Source organism: Arabidopsis lyrata (assembly GCF_000004255.2).
Source record: "Arabidopsis lyrata subsp. lyrata unplaced genomic scaffold ARALYscaffold_7, whole genome shotgun sequence".
NCBI classification, from domain to species: domain Eukaryota; kingdom Viridiplantae; phylum Streptophyta; class Magnoliopsida; order Brassicales; family Brassicaceae; genus Arabidopsis; species Arabidopsis lyrata.
In genome coordinates, this window is record NW_003302549.1 from 7,517,118 (window position 1) to 7,543,536 (window position 26,419).

The following is a 26,419-nucleotide window of genomic DNA, read 5'->3' on the forward strand; positions in this document are numbered from 1 at the left end:
AAATTATTTCGAATGAAAGATATATCACATAACAATAATTTATGGTATACTTATATGAAGAACAAAATTAAAAAGTATTCATCATAAAGCTGGTGAATAAAACCAAAGTGGTGTTTAATTAGACACGTTAAAAATATAAAGATGATAAATTGACTAAATTCTTTAGCCTTCCAAGCTAACGTTGCGGGTTCGATTCCTATATAGTCGATTGCAATAACTTTATGATCAATCAATAAAAATTGATAAATTCAAAAAATTATAAGCACGATGATATATGGATTTTATATAATTCAAATATGAACATAGAAATTTAAATAAACAATTTTGAAATAGTATAATTAAATTCAAAATATCAAAAACAAAATAGAAGCATATATGTTTCTTACATATTCAAGAATTTTAAATAAAACAATATAAAACTTTACTTAAAATCATTACATATTTCTAGTTAGAAAATAATATTGATATAAATAATGTAAATTTGTAATTTAAATCATGACACATGTCGCTATCTTAAATCATTAAACTATGATATATTATAAATTTTATATAATTTAAACTGAATGTAGAAACCAAAATAAATAATTTAAATATCAACAGTTAAACTAAAAATAAAAAAATTATAAACACGATGATATATGAATCTTTGATAATTTAAAGGGAGACTCACAAAAATGCCCCTTTTTCAATACCCCTTTTCAAAAATGCCTCCTTTGGATGTCCATTTTTAAAAATACCCTTTTTATGTACAAAATGACTAAATTACCCTTCTTTTAATAAAAGATATCATAAATATATAAGGAAATATAACAAAATTAGGTCCACAAAATACAAAATATTTTTTGGCGGGAAAAGTGATCCCCCAATTTTTCCCGCCAAAACACTTGTAAAAATTTGTAAAACCTTTAAAATACCTTGTAAAATTTTCCCGTAAAATTTTTTTCCGCCAAAAAATTTTTTTTGCGGGAAAAGTGATTCCGCAAATTTTTTGGCGTTAAATTTTTGGCGGGAAAATTTTTGGCGGGAAAAATTTACAAGGTATTTTAAAGGGTTTTTACAGGGTATTTATAAGGTTTTACAATGTATTTTAAAAGGTTTTACAACGTATTTATAAAGTATTTATAAGATTTTACAAACTATTTTATAAGGTTTTAAAGGTTTTACAAGTTTTTTATAAGGTTTTACAAGTTATAAATACCTTATAAAACCTTATAAGTACCTTGTAAAACCTTTTAAAATACATTGTAAAACCTTACAAAACACTTGTAAATACTCCGTAAAACCTTTAAAATACCTTGTAATTTTTTCCCGCCAAAAAATTTTCGGCAAAAAAATTGCGGAATCACTTTTCCCGCAAAAAATATTTTTGGCGGGAAAATTTTTTCGCGGGAAAAATTTTTACGGGAAAATTTTACAAGGTATTTTAAAGGTTTTTACAAGTGTTTTGGCGGGAAAATTGCGGGATCACTTTTCCCGCCAAAAAATATTTTGTATTTTGTGGACCTAATTTTGTTTCAAATAAGGGTAAAATGGTCACTAAAAATTAAAAGAGGGCAAACTTAAAAATGGACTCTAAAAAAGGGCATTTTTGAAAAGGGGTATTGAAAAAGGGGCATTTTTAACAATTTCTCTAATTTAAATATGAAAAGAGAAATTGAAATAAATAATATAACTATACTACAATCACAATTTAGGACAAACAAAAAAAACAGTTAAGTAAAAGAATTTACAAAAAGGAAAAAAATTGATCTCACATATTTCTAATTGAAAAAATAAACTCAAATAAATAATATGAGGATTAGTTTAATTAAATCATCACATATTTCTAATTGGAAAAGAAATTGAGATAAATAATATCAAGTTTTAAATGAATATATAAATAACATATGTTTCAATTTTAATAAATTTGCCTGATTTTTTAATTGTTTAATTGAAATATAAAAAATGGATAATTTCCTTATTATTTTCTTTTGATATTTTTTAAATTTTTTTTATAGAAATATGAATTATTTACAATTATTCTTATAATTATCTTTTACGTTTTTAAAATTATTTAAATTTGTAATTACTTTCAATTATCTTTTTTTTTAAAGGAAATTTTTGTTTTACACGTGTCAAATCTAAGATCGATAGATTTGCCACGTGTCACGATCATATGAGTTATTAACTTTGCCATACTTTATATAATAAGATATGTTTTAAAACATAATTGTTTTTCTTGCACGTTATAATAATCTTTTTACGAAATTAGAAATTAATTGTATAATTTGTTTGGTTATAGAAATATATATTTCTTTGTCGAAAATAATCCTTTTTAGAATTAGTAATCTATTGAATGATTTCCTTATAATATGTTTACACATGACAAACCCCCATGTCACCGCCCGCTTAGCGTCTAGCGCTTTCTTGAACATTTATCAGATTGCAACCAATCCTTGCTATTTATAATTCTTTCAAAGTGTATGAGCTTATCACACTGACTTCATAACATGCTGCCATATCAAATTAAGATCAAATCAATCACTAAAATTGCATGTTGAGAATACAATGGAAAAGAGAGGAGCATAACACACACAGAGAGAAGACTAGAAGAGGCAACAAATGACATTTGTACAGAGATAATTTAATTGATATAAAACATTGCCAAGGCTTTTTGTAGACTTATATGATCATCATGTGAGATTTGTTCAGACAAGCTTTGATATAGCCTGGCACGACATCCAGAATGCTTTGGATGCAATACTCAGTATCATCGGGTTTTGATATATCCTGTTGCCAAAAGAATTAAAAGGAAAATTAGATTAGCGAGACAATGCGAAACATTCAGTACATACAAAATAAAGATTCGATGTGTTAAAGAGGATGTTTTTGCGTGATATACCCTATCGCGGTTGCGCTCCATGATGCAACGTTGTAAATAACTTTACTTCCCTCCCATGCCTTGCGAAGCTTCCCCTTCCTCTTCTTCACTGAAAACATCGTGCTAAGTGCTACATCACAGTTCATAAGCAAACTCTTAGTATCCATTAGACTTAAAAGCCACCCTTCATACGCAAACTCTTAGTATTTGCTAGATATAAAAGTCACCCTAAGTTGGTTTGTCAAGTATTTTGTTGATTTGGGGCCTTAGGGAAGACAGAGTTTTGGGGTTCTCTATAACAAAAACCAAGGCTACTATCTAAACTTGAGGGAGAGTATTAAAGCTGAAATCTTTTCTAATTATAACACATGGAAGTTGAAGATTTACCTTTCTGAAGCTGATCAGGTGATATATCCTACACAAAGATAGCACTCAGAATAAGTTCCACATGAAAAGTCGATGAGACATAAAACGAGTAAGGACAAGATACGCGTTACATATATACCTTTGTCTGCTTAAGGGATGATAAATATGTAGCCATGAAACAAGCAATACCGTCTGCTATATCTTCTTCTCTAACAACCACATAATCATCTTCCATTTGACCCATACATTCCTCATCCCATAAATCATCTTCACTAACTACGTCCCAAGAGCTACTATCTTCTGCAAATTCAACAGCTTATATAGTTAGTTATCTCTACAACCAAATTACACATACATTGGCAATCAAATTGGGTAAATAAACAAAGCTGAAACATCTTACCAGCAAGATCTTGGGGAACTGAAACTTGAGCTAATTCTATCTTTTCACGAAAGTCATGACATTCAACTCTAGATTTGATGAGATCATAAAACTGCACAAGAAAAACAAAATCATGAAATCGAGTCACAAAGCTTCTATGAGCTATCCTCAATCACAATCCTACGAAGCAGAGAGATTAAGGTAATTACTTTATCAGCTTCAGGATCTCCTGGATCGGAAGAAGACGACTCTTCCCTGTCCGATTCCTCCTCCTCCTCCTCCTCCGGTGATTCACTCTGTTCGCCACCGTTTTCATCGCCGGGAAGTTCTAGCAGCTGAAGAGCTCTCTGGCAATCCTCGAGCAGATTCTGCAACGTCTTCCGCTTGACACGGATACAATCCAAATCGATGCGGTTTCCTTTGTTGTCGGCATCATGAGTCGAGCAAGAGACTTCGATTTCCATGGAATCGGAAAGTTTTGCTGAAATTTGTGAAAGAGAAGAAGATGAATTGATTGTTCTCCTCCACAATTTTCCAACTTGCGACCTATTTGTTTGTTTTATTTCCACCGGAAAAAGGGAAAAGAGAGTCGTGACGAGTAAGACAACAAGCAACTAAATATTGCTGAAATTAGAATCTATTGAATCTTACGGAGAAAAATTGCTTTATATATATCTTAAAGAAATTTAATATATTTTTTATCGTCTGAGTATTTGATTTTTTTAAAATATATATTAAAATAGATTATTGATTTAAAACTTTAAACCCACCCAGCAGCAAATCATACTTAACCACCATAAAAACCATAATCAAAATCAACATTCAATCAGAAAGCAATTGATTACTTATTAAAATCTCGATTAGTACCAAAGACATATACTCATAGTTTGTCTTTAACCCGCGGTACACCGCGGGTCTATATTTTTATTAGAAAAATTTATTAAATTTTGTTTTAAGATACTCTATAGATATATACTATTTTTTTGTTTAATTTAAATGTATAATACACCGTGAGACAAAATTTTATCACAAAAATTGAAATTTTATAGATAGACGTAGTATAAAAACAATAGATTCAATTATATGATTTTGAATAAGATGCTGATTTAACCCGTCTTATACTGATTTTACCAGCGGTATACCGTATGCTAAATTTTAAATAATAAAATGAGGATTTAATATGTGTTATAGCGATATATTAGTGATATTTTAATTTTATATTAATATCAATCCTAACCAAACCTGTGTCATACAATTCGTCCCGTAATATTTAAAACTATTTTATAAAAACTCAAAAACCATAGCTAAATGGGCAAACAAAAGCCAAAAAATTTAAATATATCAATTAGAAATTTTTGAATTTAATTAGAAAAGATTGCTCCATAATTTTAAATCTTACGTATTTAATGTATTTATGAAGATTTGATATTTGAATTTATTTGAGAACATTACTTATTTTTAGCAATTTCAGAAAAAGACATGGGTTAAAGCTTGAACTGATCCGATAATTAAGGTCTGAATTAATAGTTTTGCACCGGCCTTGTTATTTTATTTGTATTTTCTAATTATTTTATCACTATTCAAACCTTAATGATCCATGTGATTAACACTAACCTATTATTGTTATATAATCACAAATATTAAAAATAATATGTTTAGAACTGCCATGAAAAAAAAATTAAGTATGCAACTTTCATTAGTTCACATAATGAAAAAATAAACACATAGAGTATTAGAACCCAATAACAAAGAATCATGTCTACCAATTTTGTAAAGACCTACATAGCCCAAATTGTGTTTATTCAACTCTCTCATATACCCAAAATGAAAAACTTAGAAACGGAAAGTTCAAACTCAATCATCGGTGGTTTAGCAGATGAAGTCACCGTCGTTAACGGTCACAGTAACGGCTCCGTCGATCTGAGCCTTATTTCTTCAAAGCTACAGCAAAACGCATGGATCTACTCTCCGTGTAGCGTATCAAGGAGTTCTCGGCGTGTATTTTGAAGCTACCACCGGAAAAGCATATCCGAAATCTGAAGATATTCGGTGTGATCAATTCGATGTTGCGTTTCAGGCGGTGGAGCTTTGGATCGCCGATCGTCTTGTTTTGCCAATCGAAACCTAAAGAATTACGATCTCCTCCTCGTCACCATCTTCACATCGTCGGCGAGGTTTAGATCCCGGTTCACCACTGTCTCCTAGCTCTTCCCGGAGTCCGTACAGATTGCATCACGTCTGCGATTTCTTATTTTCTGTAAAACTGGTGAGTTTTTATTAGACTAATGAAAGGTATTTATAATGTTTTGAGAATACTATAGGGTTTTGGGTGAGTGAGCTCCTAAAATCTTGCTGATCAAGTAACAATATCTTCAAAATCTTTTATTTTTGGAATTGAGTAATTTTCTTGCAAATCTCGAAAAAAAAAAAAGAAATATAGGAAAGATAATTATGAGTAATTAGTTGGGATGACAGCCAATGGTAGAGATTTTAGAAGGAAAGCGAGAGATTTTTGGCAACAATTTTTGAACGTAACATCTTTGATTTAGGAGAGATTTTTGGAATATGCTTATACCGAAATATATGTGTAATTATCTACATTAATGACGATTTTTTTTAGATTTCCTTAAATGTCTTATCCAAGATCCGGATATAGTAAAACCGAGTAAAACCCGGATCCAAATTATTAAAAGCAAAAACCCCCTGCAAAAATATATATATAGATTGTTATTTTGATTTTAAATTTATTGCAATTTAAATGGGCAATTGCCTATATTTAATCTGTTATTGTAAAAGAAAAATGACATAGCTTATTATTAGAATATTAAACAAATTTATTAACATAATATATATATATATATATATATATATATATACTGTTAAAAAAATAAATACGTTATATTGTTAAAATCTGGACATTTATTATGAACATAAATATGAAAACGATTTTCCATTAAAATCGGCTATTTATTAGGGTCATTAATATGAAAGATATTAAGACAACATGGCTTCATTTATTAGTTTGAAATTAAGACAACATCCCTTAAATTGCTAATCCAAGATCCGAATAGACTAAAACCCGGGTCAAACCCGAATCCAAAAGAATTAAAGCAAAAAAGTACTATAAAAATGTATATGTAGATTCTCCGTAAGTATATTAATCAGTAGCAGTTGATAAAGTCCTTAAAACTTGTTGAAGCTCCGAAAAAAATTTAACAGTTACCAAAAAGACTTGTTTATGCTAATTAACACCATCATTGTAAGTCTTATGCTAATCTCTTACCAGTGTTCAAGAAAGCGCTAGGCGCTAAGCGGGCGGTGATCCAATGCCTAGCGCCTAGAACGCCTAATCGGGGCTTAGGCGATTTTTTAGGCGGTTTAGACGTTTATAACATAAAATATTATAAATATGATATTATATATAAAAGTTATATAAAATATCTATATAAAACTAAAAATTATGAAATTATAAACAAAAATTAGATAAAACATTTATTTATATTTATATTAAACAATATATGAATATTTATAACTATATATATAAATAAAACTCTAATTAAAATTGAAAAAATACATTAAACAAGATCTGTGTAATTTTAGGCGGTCAAGGCGGTTATCTAGGCGTCGCATAAGAGCCTAGCGCCTAGTCGGGGCCTAGGCGACCGCCTAGACCGCTTTTTAGAACACTGTCTCTTACTAATAAAAGGGGCTAATTGAGGCCTCTTAGGCCATCCACATCAGCTATTCCAAAAACTTCTCTTAAGATGCCACATCAGCTCTCTCATCTATTAACTTCTATTAAAATGTCACTTACCTTAAACATAATTTTTGAAACGTATCTGCATTCATCACGCCCCTTTCTAAAATTTAACCTAAACGTATCGTCTTCCCCTCTTTCCATCCACAGTTTTGGGTTTTCTCCATTGTTCTACATGTATGATTGTCTATTTCTTTAGTTTAAATGTGATACGATTCTGATCAATCATGTTATTTTCTCATTGAGAGGCAATAATCCAATCGATGAGTTCAGGGTATGGTGGTAGAGCAGGAGAAGGGATCACAAACAACTCCAAGAAAAACAAACTCAACGGCGACGAGAAGAAAGAGGATAGATTGCTAAAGCCGGTGGAGACTGGCATCGGAGATTTCAGAATTGTTTCACACATTTTTAAACAAATCTATGCCATCTTTGTTGATTTTTCATATGAATTTACTGAAGATCACGATTCATGACCATATCTCATTCCTAATTATCACTTTTCTACACCACATTTCATGTTGCTTGCGTTTTGGACTTAAATCTCTTTGATGTTCTGTTTTAATTAGAGAAAATTTTAAGATGCTTCCCATGTCTATGATTTAGATGTTACAATTTCATCACACAATTGTGAACAGAAAATATTTTGTTTGAAATTAACCTGAACCAATGTTAGTGTCTCTTCAGGTTAGTAAAAAGATCATATCTTGGTGGTTTATCTTTGTTTTCTACATTTTCCATTCAGTATCAGAGGTATGATGTCGGTGCAACAATAAAACCAGAGAGTTTTCAATAGACAAGCTCAAAAGGTTGATGAGACAAACTATGCTTTTGGGAACTGTTATGAGATCAAATGCAAGACAAAGGAACAAGAGTATCAAGAAAATGATCAAAGAGTTTCTTACATCAAAGAAAATTTTAGTTATCGATTAGGAATGGTGGTGAAAGATAACAGAGTGTGTGTCAAGACAATGGTCTTCTCAATCTAAGCTAAAGTTCGTAATCGCAAGGTATGAAATATTCTATTCTTCAATTTTTAATCTAAAAGCTTTTGTGGTATTTAACAGTGGAATTATTTCCCCTAAAGTCTGGTGACTCCATTTCTCAGAATTATGACGATGTCGACTCAATTTCAGACATCTCAACTTTGAAGGTAATCAGCTCACAGAACAATAGATAGCACGAGAATTTATATACCAAAACACAATTATATTCAAAGTTATGATTACGGACTGTAAGAACAAAATGACCAGAGATACGCATCAGACTTGGTTCAACTTTGTATAACAACATAGTGAAACCTATTCTCTAATATACTACGTGTGCTCATAATTCCACAATAAAAAGTACTCATAAAACATTAAAGGAAAAACAAAATAAGGGAGAAAATAACGAAATTGTACTATATCAAATACCAAAGAAGCAGTAATAAGTAGCTAACAAGAGCTTATGCAATAATTACATAATACTTTGTAACAAGATCATGCAAAACATGAAACTAAGTCTATGTAGCACTATAACGTAAATCCACCGGGCGTAGCCCGGATTCACCCCTAGTTAGCATAAACGTTGTACATGAAGTTATGTGTCATTGCAATTAAGTTAACTTTGCCAAGCAGTGTTGGCCCAAAGTTGTGGACTGTCAAAAGCAACCCATCAGTATTTAAAAGAATTAGTATAAACTGATGTGAGAGAATTTGAATACACAATCTTCTTAGCCGATTTACTATGACATAAACTGCTACAGTATAAAGAGTTTTCATAATTATAATGCCCCCTAACATGGTAATACATTTGTGATGCTTAAAGCTCTTGCTTGTTGGGTTTCATCCCAGATTCAAGCACATCAATCTAATTTTAAAAGAAGTCGTTTTAAGCTGTCCCTGAAATAGTTAAACCGAGAATAAAGAGCCATACCTTTCGTTTATCATATATGAATGTGAAAGTCCAATTGTAGAAATTTCGAACGAGCCATTATCATGACTCTTTTAATTTTTCACAGTAGTCTATGGTAAATCTTATTACATGCAACATTACCAACAGGTAACAGAATTCATCCCTTAAATTTCCACCTAAACAAATATTATCTAGACTAATTATAGGTCGACAACTTTTATTTCATGTATGTATTCTGTATAGGGCTTCAAAGAAAATGTAAAATTCTCATGACCATCTTTAAGAACAGTCTAAATTTGTGTCATTTGATGTTTGTTAGTTTGCAACAAGGATCAAATTCTCACCATCTTCCAGAATGGTCCAAATTTATGTCATTCGATTATTGTTAATTAGTTTGCAACAACTCGTCTACATAGTCTCACAGTTTCATAATTCATCGCTTCTAAGGCTATATATATCATTACACCAAAAAAAAAAAAAAAAAAAAAAAAAGCTATATATATCACTGTTGGAAAGCAGTAACTAAACTAATCTAACTGAACAGTACTATTAATTACATATGACTAGTCCTACTGCTGAGGTCGCATGCACACACAAACCGCACTGCTAAGTGTTGCGCTCGGACATCCAACAAACAAGATCGATGTTATATCCAAAATCTAGATTTCATAAGTTAATGAATTACTCCCTCCGTTTTCGAATAGTTGTCGTTTTAGAGTTTTTTTTTTGTTTTAAATTAGTTGTCGTTTTAAGGTAATAATGTAATTTATGCCAATAACTACCCAAATTACCCTCATTTTATTGAACATAAATTATTTGTAAATAATTACTTGTCATTTTTACGAGGTTAATATAATCATTGTATACCTTTTCTTAATTTATCCAAATACAGTTAAAACGATAATTTAAAAAAAACAATACATAGTAATTGAAATGAAGAAGAAGAGGGTCTCTAGGAACGAGATGAATATTCAATTACAACCATGACCATCAAACAAAAAAAATCAAAATTAATCGAAAAGCCGACCAATGAACGAATCCCCATGCACGCAGCAGCATTATCCAAATAAAGATAAACAAATGGATCACGTAGATTTATTAAAGAAATCAAACCAATAGATGCATAAGCAAAACAAACCAGACAAAAAAAAAAAAAAAGAGAGAGTGGTGGAGGGTCGTGCTTGGCACGATTCAGTATATTACTGAGAGGTCAGAGGGTCAAATCAATGCAAGGTGTACTAAGGTTGTCATTTCCATTTACCATTTTATATTACAAAGAGAAGAGAGGTTCTTATTTATCTAATATTCCAAAATTAATGATGTCTTAAAAAAAATGTAGCCAAGACTATAAACATAGTAAGTAGCATATAATCCATATATAAACTATAGAGTAGAGAGTAATTAAGAGTGTTAATATAAGAATGTTAGAGAAAGAATGGTTGGGAAAGAGAGAAGAGGTCAAAAAAAAAAAAGAGTAAAGAGGGAAAATTTCCCTCCAAGAAGGGAGGGGATGATGATGATGACGTACGTGTACAACTGCCAAAATAAAAGCAGGATTCCTCTCTTTTCGTCCATTTTTTTCGCTCCTCCTCAAACACCGTTGAACTCATCAATCTAATCTCTCACCATTTCTCTATTCTCACCCTAAAAAAAACAACCAAAATCGGTAAATTTTTTTTTTTTTTAATTAATATTTACTAATTATCATCATCATCGTCCCCTAGATCAAATCAAATCGAGGTTTGTTTCTCGAAATTCATGCATCGTCAGATCAATCAATTAATCCGATTGCGTTTTCCTCCTCAAATTTGATCGGACATTCTTCTTCTCTTTTTAATTGTTTCCTGGGTTTTTTTATTTATAGTGCTGCACGTCAATGGCGTGAACCGCGGTCATGGCTAACAAAAACGCAGAATCATCTTCACAGCCTCCTCCTCCTCCTCCTCAGGTGCAGCCAAATCAACAACAGCAGCAACCGATTGCTAATGAACAAGAGCAGGAGCCTCATGTACATCTCGTCTCTCTCTCTTTTCCGATATTGGCTCAAAATTTTATCCTTGGGGATCTTAATTAAATTTTATGTTTGTTATTCTTCCGATTTCAGGGTGACACCTGTAGCATTCCTCCTGCGCAGTCTGGAAACACAGACTCGCGTTCCCGTGCTGGCAACACGGTAATTTCTTATGAGAGATTTATTTTGTTTTTGATCGAGTAATGGAACCCGAAGGAGGTGAAATGCTTGTTCAGAATCCCATTTTTGATCGTGTTTATTTGCGTATTTGGTGTAAATGACCTGCGTTCTCTGTCTTCTCCATTGGTCATTGTTGCGCAATGATGAGCATTCATATAGTCATTAGGCATGTGCTGCTTTTCTTATGAGAGCAAATTACACTCCTATCGCAGAGGATCCGTATATGCTCGAATGGGATTGGATTACGTCATTGACTTATGCTTGCTTTGAATGAAACACACAACATTTTAGTTTTTGTTTTCATACACAAAGCAGCCAGTATCTTCTCCCTCTGTTTCCGTTAAAATTTGCAAAGCATGTTTTTTAAAAAATTTGTTGCTTCTTTTCATTGAAAATGCAATTTCAAATCATGTAAATGCAAATACAAATAAACAGTGAATTTGTTTGTGCTGTTGATTTCATGATAGATATCTCATGGAATTTGTTTTTGTCTGACTTTAACTACCTACTTTGTAGGTTTTCAAGAGTGGACCGCTATCTATATCTTCAAAAGGTATGTTTTATTTCTTAAGATGATATGATATACTTAGTTCAGCGTACCTTTCTTAGGATCATGAGAGTTGTTCTTAGGATGGGATGTTTTCTTATTTCTGACTGGGGAAAACTGTTACTGGTAGACAGTAAGGACATATATCACGTGACGTGGGTTTTGTAGGCGGGTTGAACCCAAATAGTGATACAACTGCAGCACTAGCACAAATCACTAGGCTACATGTCCTGGTCAGTGCCTATATCTTAGAATTGTCTCTCACCACTTTCTATTTCGTTTAATACAGGGATTGGGTGGACATCATGGAAGAAAAGATGGTTTATTTTGACTCGTACTTCACTGGTTTTCTTTCGAAGTGACCCGGTAAGCCTTCATTTATTGATGAATGGTGCTTTGAAATGTTACTTTCTTGTGTGCTTCCTAGAGCAGTAATGAGTCTACGATTTGTTTCTCTGGGAATATGAGATTGCCATCCAACACTTTCTTTTATCTTTTTTAAAAGAAAACTTGATTCACATGGGCACTAGAATAGGGTTCCAAGGTACAATTGCAAGAAATCTTTACTGGATAATGGAGGATGTAAATAGTGTCAGCTGCTTCTGTCAACTTCTGACATCTCTAGCCATTGGATTTCTAGCTTACATTATTTATATCAGTGAAAAAGTACGAGATACTTAAATGAATAGCACGTTTTTCTTATAAGAGATTGGTGAAACCCTATATCAGATATATTTTTTATAAGGCATGAACCTGTTATAACAGAGGATGGGTATCTCAAACTTTTCTGTTTTATTCTCAGAGTGCAGTCCAACAGAAGGGTAGTGAGGTCAATTTGACCCTTGGGGGAATTGATCTTAACAATTCAGGCAGGTTGGCTTATTGTTTGAATCATTAAAATCTTTTTCTTTATAGTCTTTAGCCGCCAACATACTATGTTATTATCTGATTCGGTGTTACTAACGTCAGATAACTTCGAACTATTTTTAGTGTGGTTGTTAAGGCAGACAAGAAGCTGTTGACTGTTCTCTTCCCCGATGGTCGTGATGGACGGGCCTTTACACTCAAGGTTTTTCTCAAAAATTTAGTTTTCTGTTGTTAGTGTACTTAATCTTGTTTTTATCAGGTGCATCCACCTCATCCTGCATCTTAATTTACGCTCTGAACATTTCTTATGATTTTATGACTTAATTTTTTTGCAGGCTGACACTATGGAGGATCTACACGAGTGGAAAGCTGCTCTGGAAAACGCTCTAACACAAGCACCTAGTGCTTCCCATGTTATGGGTCAAAATGGTATTTTCAGGAATGATCATGCAGATCCTGCTGTTGGTGTTGATGAAAAGAGTATGTTTGCCACCTTTTCAATGGTTTAGTGACTTTAGTCTTTACATGTATAACAAGATATGTCTTGAGTGTTGTGAGAATGTCAAAGTTTCGTCTTCTCTAGAAAATAAGCTACATAATAATATTATCTTGTTAACATATGTTCCCTTCGTCTGGAGTATAAGCTGACCAGTTAGTGTTGAATGGCTCACAAGAATATGGGCATTGCTTATATAGTCGGTGGCATCTCAAGATTTGTTTCTTTTTCAATTCACTAGACAATGATGCATTTTTTGATATTTTTACAGAAGATGAGACACCAACAAAATCAACTGTCCTTGGAAGACCAGTATTACTTGCTCTAGAAGATGTTGATGGAGCTCCATCTTTCTTGGAAAAGGCCCTTAGATTTGTTGAAAATCATGGTATTAGTTACAGGCTTTCAGCTTGTTTTGCTGCTTTGTTTTACTCACTCTGAGCTGAAAAAGACAACAAAATCTTGCAGGAGTCAGGATAGAAGGAATTTTGAGACAAGCTGCTGATGTTGATGATGTTGAACACCGGATTCGCGAATATGAGAAAGGTTTGAGTTTTAATGTATATGTATATGATTACATATATTTATTCTTCTTTTCTTGATTTCCTGCTTTGTGGAAAGTATTAATACGTAGTCACTTGGTTCAGGAAAAAATGAGTTCAGTCCTGAGGAGGATGCGCATGTTATTGCTGATTGCCTTAAGGTACCTGCTGCTGTTAACTACAATGCTGAGTTAGCCTTTCACTCTTAAATCTCTCTAACTGTATCCATAAATGCGCAGTATTTTCTCAGAGAGTTGCCTTCCTCTCCAGTGCCTGCATCTTGTTGCAACGCCCTTCTGGAAGCTTGCCGTAAGTTTATCATTCTCTTTCTGTTTCATTTATTGTGTGTGGGTGTCCCATTGTGCTCCATGAGAGTTAGATACCATATTTTTCCAGTAAGCATTTATCTTTCTCGGGGTTTACTGTGATCATTATATTTTTTCCTCTTAAGGACAATCAGATATCTCTATTATAAAATTTGCTGAAAATCTCTTTTTGGACATATCAGATCCATTTTGCTGTGTTTGTTTTTTTGTTGTTTTGTACAATAACTAGACACTAGTCAGCATTGAGAAATCTAGATGATGAAATTGAGGGAAATTTAAGTCTCCATTGGGTTCCTTTTCAATAACAAATTATGAGTGGAATGAAGCTTTAAACAAATTTCTCTGTTTTTTCCTAACTTCTCTCTGGTTGTTTACTTTATCGACATCTGAATATATTCATATATGTTATAAATATAAATTTTGCGCGCCTCTTCTTCTTGCAACATATCGTTTTCCCAGTTTTCTGACGTGTAACTTTACCAGGTACTGACCGTGGCAATAGGGTCAATGCTATGCGGGCAGCAATCTGTGAATCATTCCCTGAACCAAATCGTCGCCTATTGCAAAGGTAGTCTCTTTTTTGTTTCCTCGTTTTACGAAAGTTATTTAACATGCATAGGGAGTAAATAACTTTTGTCATTAACTCTGTTTATTTTCCCTCTTGCAGAATCCTGATGATGATGCAGACTGTAGCCTCTAACAAAACAGTGAACCGGATGAACACAAACGCCGTTGCAGCTTGTATGGCACCTTTACTTCTTCGACCCCTTCTGGCTGGTGACTGTGAAATTGAAAATGATTTTGATGTCGGCGGTGATGGTTCTATGCAACTTCTGCAAGCAGCTGCTGCAGCGAATCATGCCCAGGCTATAGTGATAACATTATTAGAAGAATATGAAAGTATATTTGGAGTAAGATTCTACTTCTCTCATTTGATTAAGAGCCTTCTTAGTCACATCATCATAATTGATGAAGTGGTTACCTCTCTGCATAGTAATCCGCTCTTTATTACAGTAGTATAGTGACAACCTTGTAGGCAGTGTGAAAGGACGACTTCGGTTCTTATTATAGTTGTACCTGTGTGCTTATTTTCAGACACTGACTTCTAGCTTCATAAATGGTCTATGTCTGCAGGAAGGTTCCTTGTCACCCGGCTTATACTCTGACTCAGAAGAGAGTGGTAGTGGGACAGAGGAGGGATCTGATGATGAAGAGTATGATGATGACGAAGATGATGGCACACAGGGATCTGATGACTACACAGATGAGGAAGAGGACCTTGAAAATGAATCTAATGGATCATACAGTGAGAGTGCCGCCTCAGAAGACAAATATGCAGACAGCATTGATCCTGACGACCATAAGGCACGGTCCTATACTAACCTTCAATACTTAATCCATTTCTTGAAAAGAAAATCTTATGATTACGAGAACTTTTGATTATAATCGAGAATTACATATTTGGATCCTTGAATTTCATTCAAAGTTTACACTGATGATACAAGTTCCTTGGTCCTCATTCGTTTTACTTGATGACTGTGTTTAAAGAATATAGACATTCCTTTTGCTCATATAATTATTTTCTGCAGATAAATGATAATTTAAGCCCTGAACCAAAATCCCCAAAAGGAAGTAAGGAGCCTAAGAAGCTTTTATCTGGCTCCAGACTATCTTCTCTACCACGACATGATGACGGTAAAAAGGATGAGGATATTGTGGTTAAGGGAGCTGATAATACAGAGGTAAAGGATGTTGTAGAGGTCTCGACAACTGAGGATAAAGATTCGTCAACATCAGATGTGGCATCTGACACTCAGAAACCGTCAAAGTTATCCGATGCACCGGGAGGAAGTAAAAGGCACTGGGGCCGTACCCCTGTAAGTATATTTTTCTTCTGCCTTTATTACCCGAGGGAGCAGCTCTATCTCTTAAGGGATCCAGACATTAAATAAAAGTTTGGTGTTTTATGTGCTCAGGGGAAGAAAAACCTGTCAATGGAATCTATTGATTTCTCAGCGGAAGTGGACGAGGACAAGTAAGTATCATCATCTCTACAATTGATTTACATCTTTATGTTTCTTACAAAACTTCAAATTTGTTTGGACTAGAACTAATGTGGTGTCTACATGGAACTTCATCTGACAATGTTAATATCCTGCAGTGCTGACATTGAGCGACTTGAATCAACCAAATTAGAGCTGCAAAACAGAATTACAGAAGAGGTAAGTGATCAACCAATAAGTCCTTTTGAGTATTTTTGTTTTTGCGAACTCAGTGGTAAGTGATCTCCAACAACCTCCATGTTTGGTACAACAGGTTAAAAGCAATGCAGTTCTACAGGCTAGTTTGGAGCGACGGAAGAAGGCTTTGTACGGGCGGCGCCAGGCTCTAGAGCAAGATGTAAGTGTAAAATAAAACCTATCTTAGCTATGTGAATTTTTTTATTATTGAGTGTTGAGATTTAGTAATATGAATGTGCTTTTACCTTCCTCTAGGTGGGAAGACTACAAGAACAGTTGCAGCAAGAGAGAGATAGGAAATTAGCTCTGGAAACAGGACTGAACATGTCAAAAGGGAATCAACCTATTCCAGAAACAATCGATGAAAATGTTGCTCCTCTTCATTTTTGACTAGTAACTAGTTGATTTTTGTCCCTTTAAAAGTACATATATCTAACTTGGAAGACATGTTAACAGCTGAAGAAAGATCTGCAAGACGTAGCTCAGGCGGAGGCTGATATTGCCAATTTAGAACATAAGGTTGATGATCTTGAAAATAGGCTTGGTCAACATGACGGAAAAGCCTCTGGTTCCACGCATGGTGCCAGCAAAGACTCTCGGAAAATGCCAGAGCACAGTGCAAAGATGTACGGATTCATCAACAGATTCACATTTAACCTCACAACCTATGTTTAAAAAATATCAAAGCTAATTACTAGTCTTCTTTCAACTTTGTCACACAGGAAGGAGAAACAAAAAGATACTGAAGCAGCCTCTACTCACATTTCTGAAAGGTCAACGTCCAAGGTAACCACTGTAAACATCTGATATATGTCTATCAATTTTGTGTTTTCTTCCTCTGTATTTATCCTCTACAAACGGGTAACATATTGCAGGATGGGCAAGGGGCTGCAAGAGAAAATGAGACAGAGAAGCAACATGATTCACGGAGCAAAAGCTCGCAGCACGAAACATCACGTGGCAGCTCAAAACTGGTGGGCATGTCGAAGAGGTCTGGCACAAAGGGAGAGGTAAGTTTCCATATTGAAACCATTAAATTTCATCCAAATATCGTTGATAACTAGAAGCTGAGTGCAACAAACAGGGAAGCACGACAACAACTTCTGCGCTTTCCAAATTGACAATGCGACTCAACTTCCTAAAGGAGAGACGAAGTCAGATCGCGAACGAGCTCCAAAACATGGACAAAGGAAAAACATTAGGGCAATCCAGTCCATCCTCGGGGCAAAACCGTGTATCAGAGGAAACTGAAAAAGGATCAGGGCCAAACCAGGATTCAGACAGCAGCAAATTACAGAGCCCTCACATTCTTGACAGAGGAAGATCCGAGAACGGAGGAGGAGACAGAGGCAGAGGATCATCTGGAGGAAGCCATCCCAACACTACACCAAGGACCTTCTCGAGATGATGCTCTTTATCAGCAACCCCTTCCCTCAGATGTACAGCCGCCATTTAACTCCACCTCCCAGTAATGCTTATTCTTCACCCCCAACAACCAAATAACAGATTCTTTCTTCTTTTTAGTCTCTGTCTTATCTTGCTTCAGCTTTACCAAATAAACTACACTTTTGTTTGTTGTGTTTTAACTGCGCGTTGGATCTGTTGTTTTGGTAGTGACATTTCATATCAGTATAGAAACAAAAATTGAATAGTAGTATTTAACAACAATGCTTGAACAAAAACATATATTGAATCCCTCTTCCTTCTTGTGTTCACAATTTCAAAAATGAATAAATCAATATAAATAGTCGTCGTCATCATCATCAATAAAAGAATTGTATCAAAAATCTCGAAGCAGCTTCCTGACTTGCTCCAACGTAACGAAGAGAACAACAGTGAAAGGACCTTGCCTACAAACCGTAGGAACAAAGCCTTTATATAGAGCCATTGCTCCTTCTGCTCTAACCGTCTTCGCCGCACAATCCCACGCGCCGTCGTACGCTCCCACCTTCATATTCATCACTCTCGTCTTTATCACATCCACCGGATTAGACGCCACCGAAGCAACAAACCCAGCCGCGAAACTCGCAACCACGTGAGTCCCTAACCCATCCTTCATCACACCACTCTCCAATATCCCTTCCTTGAACTGATCGTACGACGCAAGCTGAGCCGCCGTCACTATCATGGCTCGGTTAATCGTCAACGCTGAGCCACGCCACAAGCTCGTTACGCCTTCTCCCTTAACCATGCTCCTGATTGCGTCTCCTACTCCGGCGTAGTTACGACGCTGCGCTAAAGGAAGCCTCCCGTCAGCTTGCATTCTAACCATCGCCACGTCAGCTGGATTTCCAACGGCGGCTCCGATTCCACCAGCGACTAGCCCTGCACCGATCTTCCTACTCAGATTCAGCTTCCCCGACTCAGGATCAGTCCATTTGTTCTTAAGCACTTCGTATAGACCCATCCTGGTAGTGGAATATAACGTCTGTCGGAGAAGTGTAGCGGAGACGCCGGAGAATAAGGCGGCGGCGCCTTCCGATTTGACGATGTTGATTCCGAGTGAGATCGGGCCAACTTTGGGAACGGAAGAAGTTGTCTCGGCAAGAAAAGCTGCAGGAGAAGAATTGGGGAAAGCGAGAGCTGGACGGAGGAGAGTGACGGTGGTGGTGGAAGGAGTTTCGCCGTGAAGCTGAAGACGAACCTTGATGAGATCGAGAGGGTGAGTGGAGCAACCGGCGATTACAGAAGCAATCCCACCTTCTACAAAACTTTTGACGCCCATGGTTGTGAAATTGGAAGGAAGAGGGAATGAAATTGAGTGAAGGAGAAGAAGAGGGAAACAAAGGTATTTATTTATTTGTAGCGAGAGTATGTATTTTTGTGACGCGGTTTTGTCTGTGTTCAATGTTGACGAACGAGTGAGAGAGAGTGTGTCTGATTGATTATTAAAGTAAACCCTAATTAAGTCAGACTCGCCGGTTATAAAAAAACTAGTCAAAAGTAGGAAAACGTGTGCGTGACTTAGAGACAGCCCATTGTTCTCTTTATGGGCTTACGAGCGAGACGTGTTAATTGGGCTTTTTCCATTTATGAATTAACGTCGCCTGAGAGATTCGAACTCTCGCGGGAAAATCCCATGTACTTAGCAGGCACACGCCTTAACCACTCGGCCAAAGCGACTTCTTGTTATCAGTTTCAACCAAATCATTAAAATTTCTATTATGATTTCTCCTCATAGTGTGTGGATATTGTGGATCTAGTAAAATTTCTTTGTTATTATTACGTTAGTTTATTATAACTTTCTTTTGTGAATTAGTTTGATATAGGTAAGTAGAATTTTTACTCTATTATTTAGTCAAAGATTATTGGTTTGATATAGTTTTTCCTTCGGTTATTGAAAAATTCATTAGATTATAGATTCCTTTACTTATCAAAGAGTGAAGAGAGAGTTCGGAAAACAAAAAAAAAATTCCACGAGGTGGACTCTTGGTTGATCCAGTCTTTACGTTAGACATGGACCCCTACATTTGCCTTTCTCTATGAACATGGCGGGTAAAATATTCATTCAACGGAACCAATCCAAGTCTCTTCCCAATAATATTCAAGTCATCTTTTGGGACACTCATGCATACTACAGTCTATCTACAATCTTTCATTTTTATTTTTTATTTTTTTCAATCTTTCATTTTCTTTCTAAGCTCAACTTAACAAATGATAGACTAGTTGTCAAATACATGATTATGTTTCGGAAACATGTCAATGTGCCGCAAATACAATCATGTATCATAATCTTGTACGTTGTTGTCTTATAGATAGAATCATATGTCATGATCTTTATAATACAGTATAACATATGGAATCATGTAGATTTTTTTTTTTTAATATCATGTAGATTGCAAAATACTTATATATGTTTGTTATATGTGTGTATCTCATATATATATATATATACCCATTTTATAGTAACTTCAAAATTTAAACGATGATATATCAGAATTCAGAAGATGTCAAAAGTATATATCAATTTTTTTTTTAACAAAAAATTGTAAACAAAAATAAAATTGAAGACATGGCGTGACACGAAAATGGCACTAAATAATACATTTATTACGTAGATAGAAGTTCCCATCATATACACACTGTATTTTAATTGACTAATACAAACTTTTTATCATTTTGTCAACAGGCTAATTCATATTTCCGTTGAACTATATATTATTACTATTATTTAAAAAGAAGGAATTCCTGGTAATAAAAAAATGAATTCGAAATGACGTTAGAAAGAAAAGGTTCTCTGGTAATGAAAAAGCAAAGCGTCTTGGTTTAGAAAAGTAATATCCTCCTCTCCTATTTTCTTCCTCCTTGTACCGAAGAATCTCTCCACTCTTGCCCTCTTTCGAAACCCTAAACCAGAAGCAGCACCAGAATTTTTCAACTTTTTTCAGCGAACAATAGAAAACCCAACTTGTGCTCTCGAGGGTTTTCTTTATTCCTCTCATCTTTGGATTTTCGTGGGTCATCATTTTGGAAGCTTACCCACCAGCGAAATTATAACCGCGAAACGATTTCTGGGTTCTCTCTCTGCATGTGCTAAATCGCCGGACTGATCCTCACTGTCACCTCTGTTCCCGGCTAATTCGCCGGTGAAATCTATGGTTGGTGGTCAGATTTATTTCCAATTGTTTGTGCATCTGGTGGAGGATAAATGCTCCTTGTTTTGGATCTAGGGATTTCTACTCTAGTCCTTGTGATCTCTCTTGTTCTGCCTCTGATCGGCCTCTTTGTTCGTCACAAATGGAGGGTCGCTGCCCAAAGGAGGGAAGAGATTAGGAGACTTCTTATTCATGCGTCTCAAGAGGCTGCTAGGGCTGAGCTAGAGGCCTCTGTTGAGTTCTCTTCTGTGGCCATCTCTAATATCTTCCATTGTCCTGTGTGCTATTGTATTGCCACGACTCGATGCTCTCGCTGCAAATCCGTTCGATATTGGTATGCAAAATTCTATCACTGTCTCCATGTCCAAACTAAGTTGTATGATCTTATGATTGCATCTCCACTCTCTGCTGTGACGTGATGAATTGGAGTGATTAGTAGGGAAAGAATATGAGGTAGCTCTGTAACTTTAGCAATACTGGATCAGAGATTTAAGAAAAGTGACTTCTTTTTCTATGTTAACAAAATTATGGGTAATTAGTTAGCTTGGGAGGAAGTGTAGTATTTGATTCATGGCTTATCTGTGAGGAACTATGTGCTGCTGAGGAAATTATTTCAATTAGATAGCTTAAGAAATGTACTATAATGTCTGTCAAATTTTCAACCTATGTGAAATTTCGTTCCCAACATGTCTTAGTGATAGTTGTTACATTGGAACTTAATTTGTTCTTTCTTTTTCCAGTTCCGGGAAATGTCAAATCATTCACTGGCGGCAAGGTCACAAAGATGAATGTCGTCCTGCTTCCATTGTATATGATAGTGAAGATGAGAAAAGTGATTCTGATTTGAGATTCAGAGAAGAGAATGAACGGAATACTCTTGAGGAAACTTTACTGCTGGATCCACAACCAGTTATTATACCAATCGGGGAAACAATATTATCTAATCCTGCCAGATCTCCTGAAGATGGGAATGGAGATATTGCAGATAACAAAGATGACCTTATAGATAAGGAAGAAGCTGTTTCTGTTGCTGAAACATCTGGATCCTCGTTTTCTGGCTTCTCCTCCTCCCCCCGTAATGACTCTGGTGATGAGATTTCTCTTTGTGAGAGCTTTAGTTCATCTGAATCCGAGAGATCAGAGTCCCTACTTGATGCTCATGTCTCTGTAGAGCCAGAAGACACCTGTTTCAGCACCATCGATGATGCTCCATCCAAACTGTTGTCTCCTAAATTTGTGCACTTGGTTGAATCTGTAGATAACCTCGCTAATCTGCCTAAATTAAGTGTACATAAGCCTGGGGGTGATACTGGGCAGAACCAGAGCCAATCAAGGAGCTTACACTCATTAGTTACGGATAGGCACCCAGTATCCACTGACCCATCTCCTCTAAAGTCATCTGATTTTTGGGGTACGGCTCTTGGATCAGCAGAACGTGTAACTGAGTCTTGTGATAAATCTAAATCTGGTAGACCTGGTAACTCCTCTCTGCATTTCTCCTTTGGCTCCTCTAGAGACACCTCAGCTGCTAAAGTTTCTGAGCACAAAAGGAGCATTTTAAAAGAAGCTCCTAGTGCTGCATTAGGGACTGGTAATAATCTAAAAGAAAGAAATGCTAAAATATTTGATGAAGCTGAAATTGCCTTACCAACTTCCTCTTCTACTGATGCGCCGAGTCCTTTGGACACTTCTAATTTGCCCCATGTGACCCTTCAGAAGTTAAAGAGCGCCAGTAGTGAAAATGGCTGTATGTTGGCCCCTTTGAAGGTTGGGGAAGTCCAACTTTTGGCATCCAAGGCCTCGAATACCAAGGAGTGTGCTGATCTTATGAAACATTCTCCTCTAGGTGCAAAATCTGTAAGAGTTCTTGATCATCAGAAACAGAATGGTGCTGCCGTTCACCGTATAAGTTCTCTAAATGGAAGAAGTGGTTTGAAGGCATCAGTACTGAAAGTTGTAGACCAGTGGACTAGACCGAAGTCTGAAAATGAGATGGCAGGAAGACATGGTCATAAGGTAATCACTGAGTTCTAGGATGTTATCATCATTATGCAACACTGACTTCCTACATTAACAAAGCAGCACAGCTATTTTCTTATCAATCTTTTGGTGACATGCAGGGGCTCTTTCCATATGAAGTCTTTGCTAAGCTGTATACAAATAAAATTGAGTTCCAGCCTTGTGGCCTCATCAACGTTGGCAATAGGTAATCCCAATTCTTCTTTTTCTAGTCTTTTTTTAATTCTGGAGATTATGCTTTCTGAAGAAATGCATGTTTTTTTAGCTGTTATAATCTTCAGCTTGTGGTGTAAAAAATATTAATAATGTTTAGCTCACACTCGCTGATGCAAGAATATACTCTGTTTCTTGCAGCTGCTTTGCTAATGTTGTCTTCCAATGCCTGATGTTCACTCCTCCTCTGACGACATACTTCCTCCAGCAACTTCATTCTAGAGCATGTACGTCACTGGTTCTAAGTTTTTTTTCCTTTTTATGTGATATATGCTACTTATTGGAAGGTTATTTTTTATTATCATCGTTATATCAAGCCTTTAATAGGTCGTTTAACTATAGGTACAAAAAAAGAACAGTGCTTCACCTGTGGATTTGAGAAGCTGGTCTTGAAGGCAAAGGAAGGGAAGTCTCCACTGTCCCCTAATGGCTTGCTATCTCAGCTACAGAATATTGGAATCTTTCTTGGGAATGGCAAGGAAGAAGATGCACATGAATTCCTTAGGTGAACTGACATTTCTGAAATCGAGCAAAACCTGATGCATATCTATATTATAACTGGAAGATCTTCTATTAATTTCATTTTCCTTACCATTTTTTTTTTCTTGCAATTTGCAGGTTTGTTGTCGATACAATGCAGTCTGTGTGCATTAAGGCATCTGAATATGATATGCCCAAGAGTAGCAAATTAGAAGATACAACTCTTATTGGTTTGACATTTGGGGGTTACCTCCGATCAAAAGTATCATCACCTACTACATTTCTACTTTACTCATTTTTACATTGTTTTGGAGGAAGTTGTAATCCTAGTACTTATGATCTCTGCCAGATTAAATGCATGAAATGTCAAGTAAAATCTGAGCTGCGTGAGAAAATGATGGATCTAACGGTTGAGATTGATGGAGATATTAGCACCCTGGATGATGCTTTGCGTCGATTTACAAGGACTGAGATATTGGATGGAGACAATAAATACAGATGTGGCAGGTTGGTCAGCATTTCCTTTCCATGTGTTGAACTTCGTGTGGTCCTTTGATATTTCCAAGTCTCTTTTCATGGTTCTGGGGATAGAGTTTCACATTAGCTTTATATATGGTTCTGAGGTGGGTAGGATACTAATTGTTTTAAATTTCACGGGCAGCTGAAATAGAGCTTGTGGCTAGCTGAAATAGAGTTTATGGCTAGCTGAAATAGAGTTTATGGCCAGCCAAAGTATTCCCTATCATAAATTTTAATTACAATACCTAGATTCCACGACCAGCTGCAATAAAGTTCCCCTCTAGCTTATGAAGACAGAATTATTTTGTAGTACAATCATGGTCTTTCATTTGCGTAGTTCTAACCAATCACCTGTAACCTGTTCTGTAACTACATTTGATCTTAAGTGCGAGTTTACATTTGATGGTTGATGGGTGCTTACTCAATTTTTTTTTCCCTGTGAGCAGCTGTAAATCCTATGAGAGAGCCAAAAAGAAGCTGAAAATTACAGATCCTCCGAATGTCCTTACCATTGCACTAAAACGATTCCAGGTAATCTATATCTTCAATGATTACCCGGTTTGTTTCTGTTGAGTTCCATCTGTGTTTTCTTGTTTTTCACAATTTGCGAAACTTAATTCTTAAAGGCAGGGAAATTCGGGAAGCTCAATAAGTTGATCAGGTTTCCAGAAACTCTAGATTTGGCTCCATATGTCAGCGGGGGAAGTGAAAAATCACATGACTACAAACTCTATGGAGTTATTGTTCACTTGGATATAATGAATGCAGCATTTTCTGGCCACTATGTCTGCTATATTAGAAATCAAAATAAGTGGTATAAGGCTGATGATAGCACGGTAAGTTTCTCATATATTATCATTGGAAAGTTGGTTGTGAATTAGTTTCTAAGTAAGCTCTATTTTTTGTTCCCTTTTTACTTGACTTTGTTATTTGTTGAACTTTGGAATTAATTAGTAGTTTCTTACTTCTGTTACAGCATTTTAGGTTTACAATTTTATGCTTCTTCTTTTTCAATGATGAGTTTCTTAGTTTGAATGGATAAGTATTAGTATATAATTTTGAAGAAAATTTCAATGTTTAATTCCTCTGTTGTGCATTGATTATTTGCAGGTAGTAACTTCGGATGTTGAAAGGATCATGACAAAGGGAGCGTATATGTTGTTCTACGCAAGGTAAATAATATCATAATGCATCTCTGACACTCTAAGATTGTGGATTATGCTAGATCTGGTTACTAATAGCACATATCGAATGAATTGCCTGCAGGTGCACTCCAATGCCTCCAAAATTAGCAGTATGCACCAAAACTGAAGCAACCAACAAAAGAAGCAGAGTGCCAGTACCTAAGGCTAAAGAGAAAAGTACCATATCCATGTCACGGTCTGTGTCTACTTCAAGTCCTGTTTTGTCTTCCAACACGCCCGGTGGTCGATCAGGCAATATACAGTCATTTTATTCCAGTTTCCAGAGGCTGCAGAAAATTTTAGAAGATGACTCGGCGAGTGACAGTTCATCTCTCTTTGACAGCAACTCAGATGAATGCTCTTGTAGCACAGACAGTACAAGCATGGACGACTTTGCTGATTTCATTTTTGGAGATCATCAGGGACGGGCCCACGGACAGTCTGAGGCTCCCTCACCAACATCATCGTCTTCCTCGTCTTCTCCTCCCTTTACAAGGCATTCGCCGCTCAGTCGTTCATCTCTAGAAACTTACGGAACCTCAAGACATCAGTTGCCCTTGGGAGGAGAAAGGTAAGGGAAACAACGATGGTTTTTTGTCCACTGGCCCCAACTAAGTCAAAGTAGTAGAAGAAAGTAGATTTGATTACACGTAGATGGAGTGGTTTTATTAACAACCCGTATTTAGGCTTGGTGAAAGTGGTTAATGAGAGAAGTGGTGGTATATAGTAGTGTATAGTGGGGAAGAGAGATTTTGCCCATGAAATTGTATCACGTAATGGAACGGAATTTACCTTTGTTAATAAGTTGTTTTGACTTTTATTATAATCAATCAATAAAGCTAAGCTAAATATTATCTCATCGTTGCACCTTTATTTCTTTTGCAATTTGCAGAACTTCTTGGATTCAGTCCAGACCTTAGAAATTCAATGAAAATTCCCAAT

The 26,419-nt window shown here is 35.6% G+C and overlaps 4 protein-coding genes and 1 non-coding gene across 5 annotated transcripts; 2 read left to right on the top strand and 3 right to left on the bottom strand.

Moving 5' to 3' along the window:
- Positions 1-2,477: 2,477 nt before the first annotated feature.
- LOC9303729 lies at positions 2,478-4,244 on the bottom strand. The gene is made up of 6 exons (XM_021018040.1): positions 3,815-4,244; positions 3,627-3,717; positions 3,366-3,526; positions 3,248-3,275; positions 2,882-2,990; positions 2,478-2,769 (listed from the first exon to the last, which is right to left on the bottom strand). Exons 1-6 carry the CDS (start codon positions 4,067-4,069, stop codon positions 2,688-2,690), a joined length of 726 nt encoding a protein of 241 aa, XP_020873699.1. The 5' UTR covers positions 4,070-4,244; the 3' UTR covers positions 2,478-2,687.
- A 6,497-nt stretch (positions 4,245-10,741) lies between these two features.
- Positions 10,742-18,080, top strand: LOC9303730 (rho GTPase-activating protein REN1). Its single transcript, XM_021017605.1, has 24 exons — positions 10,742-10,998; positions 11,123-11,266; positions 11,363-11,431; positions 11,966-12,002; positions 12,286-12,362; positions 12,799-12,869; positions 12,987-13,065; positions 13,199-13,343; positions 13,631-13,747; positions 13,828-13,905; positions 14,007-14,062; positions 14,141-14,210; positions 14,711-14,795; positions 14,895-15,138; positions 15,362-15,592; positions 15,817-16,104; positions 16,204-16,262; positions 16,389-16,449; positions 16,544-16,627; positions 16,723-16,836; positions 16,924-17,093; positions 17,190-17,253; positions 17,343-17,477; positions 17,552-18,080. The coding sequence occupies exons 2-24, from the start codon at positions 11,153-11,155 to the stop codon at positions 17,873-17,875; spliced, it is 2,772 nt and encodes a 923-aa protein (XP_020873264.1). The 5' UTR covers positions 10,742-10,998; positions 11,123-11,152; the 3' UTR covers positions 17,876-18,080.
- Positions 18,081-18,099: 19 nt separating this feature from the next.
- On the bottom strand, positions 18,100-19,314 carry LOC9303731 (mitochondrial uncoupling protein 4). The gene has a single exon (XM_002869665.2). It carries the CDS (start codon positions 19,190-19,192, stop codon positions 18,248-18,250), a length of 945 nt encoding a protein of 314 aa, XP_002869711.1. The 5' UTR covers positions 19,193-19,314; the 3' UTR covers positions 18,100-18,247.
- A 194-nt stretch (positions 19,315-19,508) lies between these two features.
- Positions 19,509-19,590, bottom strand: TRNAS-GCU. Its single transcript has one exon. It is a non-coding gene; the product is annotated as a tRNA-Ser (tRNA).
- A 1,109-nt stretch (positions 19,591-20,699) lies between these two features.
- Positions 20,700-26,336, top strand: LOC9305783 (ubiquitin carboxyl-terminal hydrolase 16). Its single transcript, XM_021017593.1, has 11 exons — positions 20,700-21,396; positions 21,803-23,078; positions 23,183-23,268; positions 23,436-23,521; positions 23,637-23,799; positions 23,913-24,036; positions 24,124-24,281; positions 24,740-24,824; positions 24,920-25,129; positions 25,404-25,465; positions 25,560-26,336. Exons 1-11 carry the CDS (start codon positions 21,116-21,118, stop codon positions 26,050-26,052), a joined length of 3,024 nt encoding a protein of 1,007 aa, XP_020873252.1. The 5' UTR covers positions 20,700-21,115; the 3' UTR covers positions 26,053-26,336.
- The last annotated feature ends 83 nt before the right edge of the window (positions 26,337-26,419 follow it).

Excerpts from the sequence above, each read along its gene's own strand:
- LOC9303729 (XM_021018040.1), bottom strand. The coding sequence starts at position 4,069 with ATGGAAATCGAAGTCTCTTGCTCGACTCATGATGCCGACAACAAAGGA. Across the intron at positions 3,718-3,814 it reads GAGATCCTGAAGCTGATAAA|TTTTATGATCTCATCAAATC; the intron begins GTAATTACCTTA and ends TTTCTTGTGCAG. Across the intron at positions 2,770-2,881 it reads TGGAGCGCAACCGCGATAGG|GATATATCAAAACCCGATGA; the intron begins GTATATCACGCA and ends TTTTGGCAACAG.
- LOC9303730 (XM_021017605.1), top strand. The coding sequence starts at position 11,153 with ATGGCTAACAAAAACGCAGAATCATCTTCACAGCCTCCTCCTCCTCCT. Across the intron at positions 12,003-12,285 it reads GCTATCTATATCTTCAAAAG|GGATTGGGTGGACATCATGG; the intron begins GTATGTTTTATT and ends CGTTTAATACAG. Across the intron at positions 13,748-13,827 it reads TAGATTTGTTGAAAATCATG|GAGTCAGGATAGAAGGAATT; the intron begins GTATTAGTTACA and ends AAAATCTTGCAG.
- LOC9303731 (XM_002869665.2), bottom strand. The coding sequence starts at position 19,192 with ATGGGCGTCAAAAGTTTTGTAGAAGGTGGGATTGCTTCTGTAATCGCC.
- LOC9305783 (XM_021017593.1), top strand. The coding sequence starts at position 21,116 with ATGCTCCTTGTTTTGGATCTAGGGATTTCTACTCTAGTCCTTGTGATC. Across the intron at positions 24,037-24,123 it reads GGGGTTACCTCCGATCAAAA|ATTAAATGCATGAAATGTCA; the intron begins GTATCATCACCT and ends GATCTCTGCCAG. Across the intron at positions 24,282-24,739 it reads AATAAATACAGATGTGGCAG|CTGTAAATCCTATGAGAGAG; the intron begins GTTGGTCAGCAT and ends CCCTGTGAGCAG.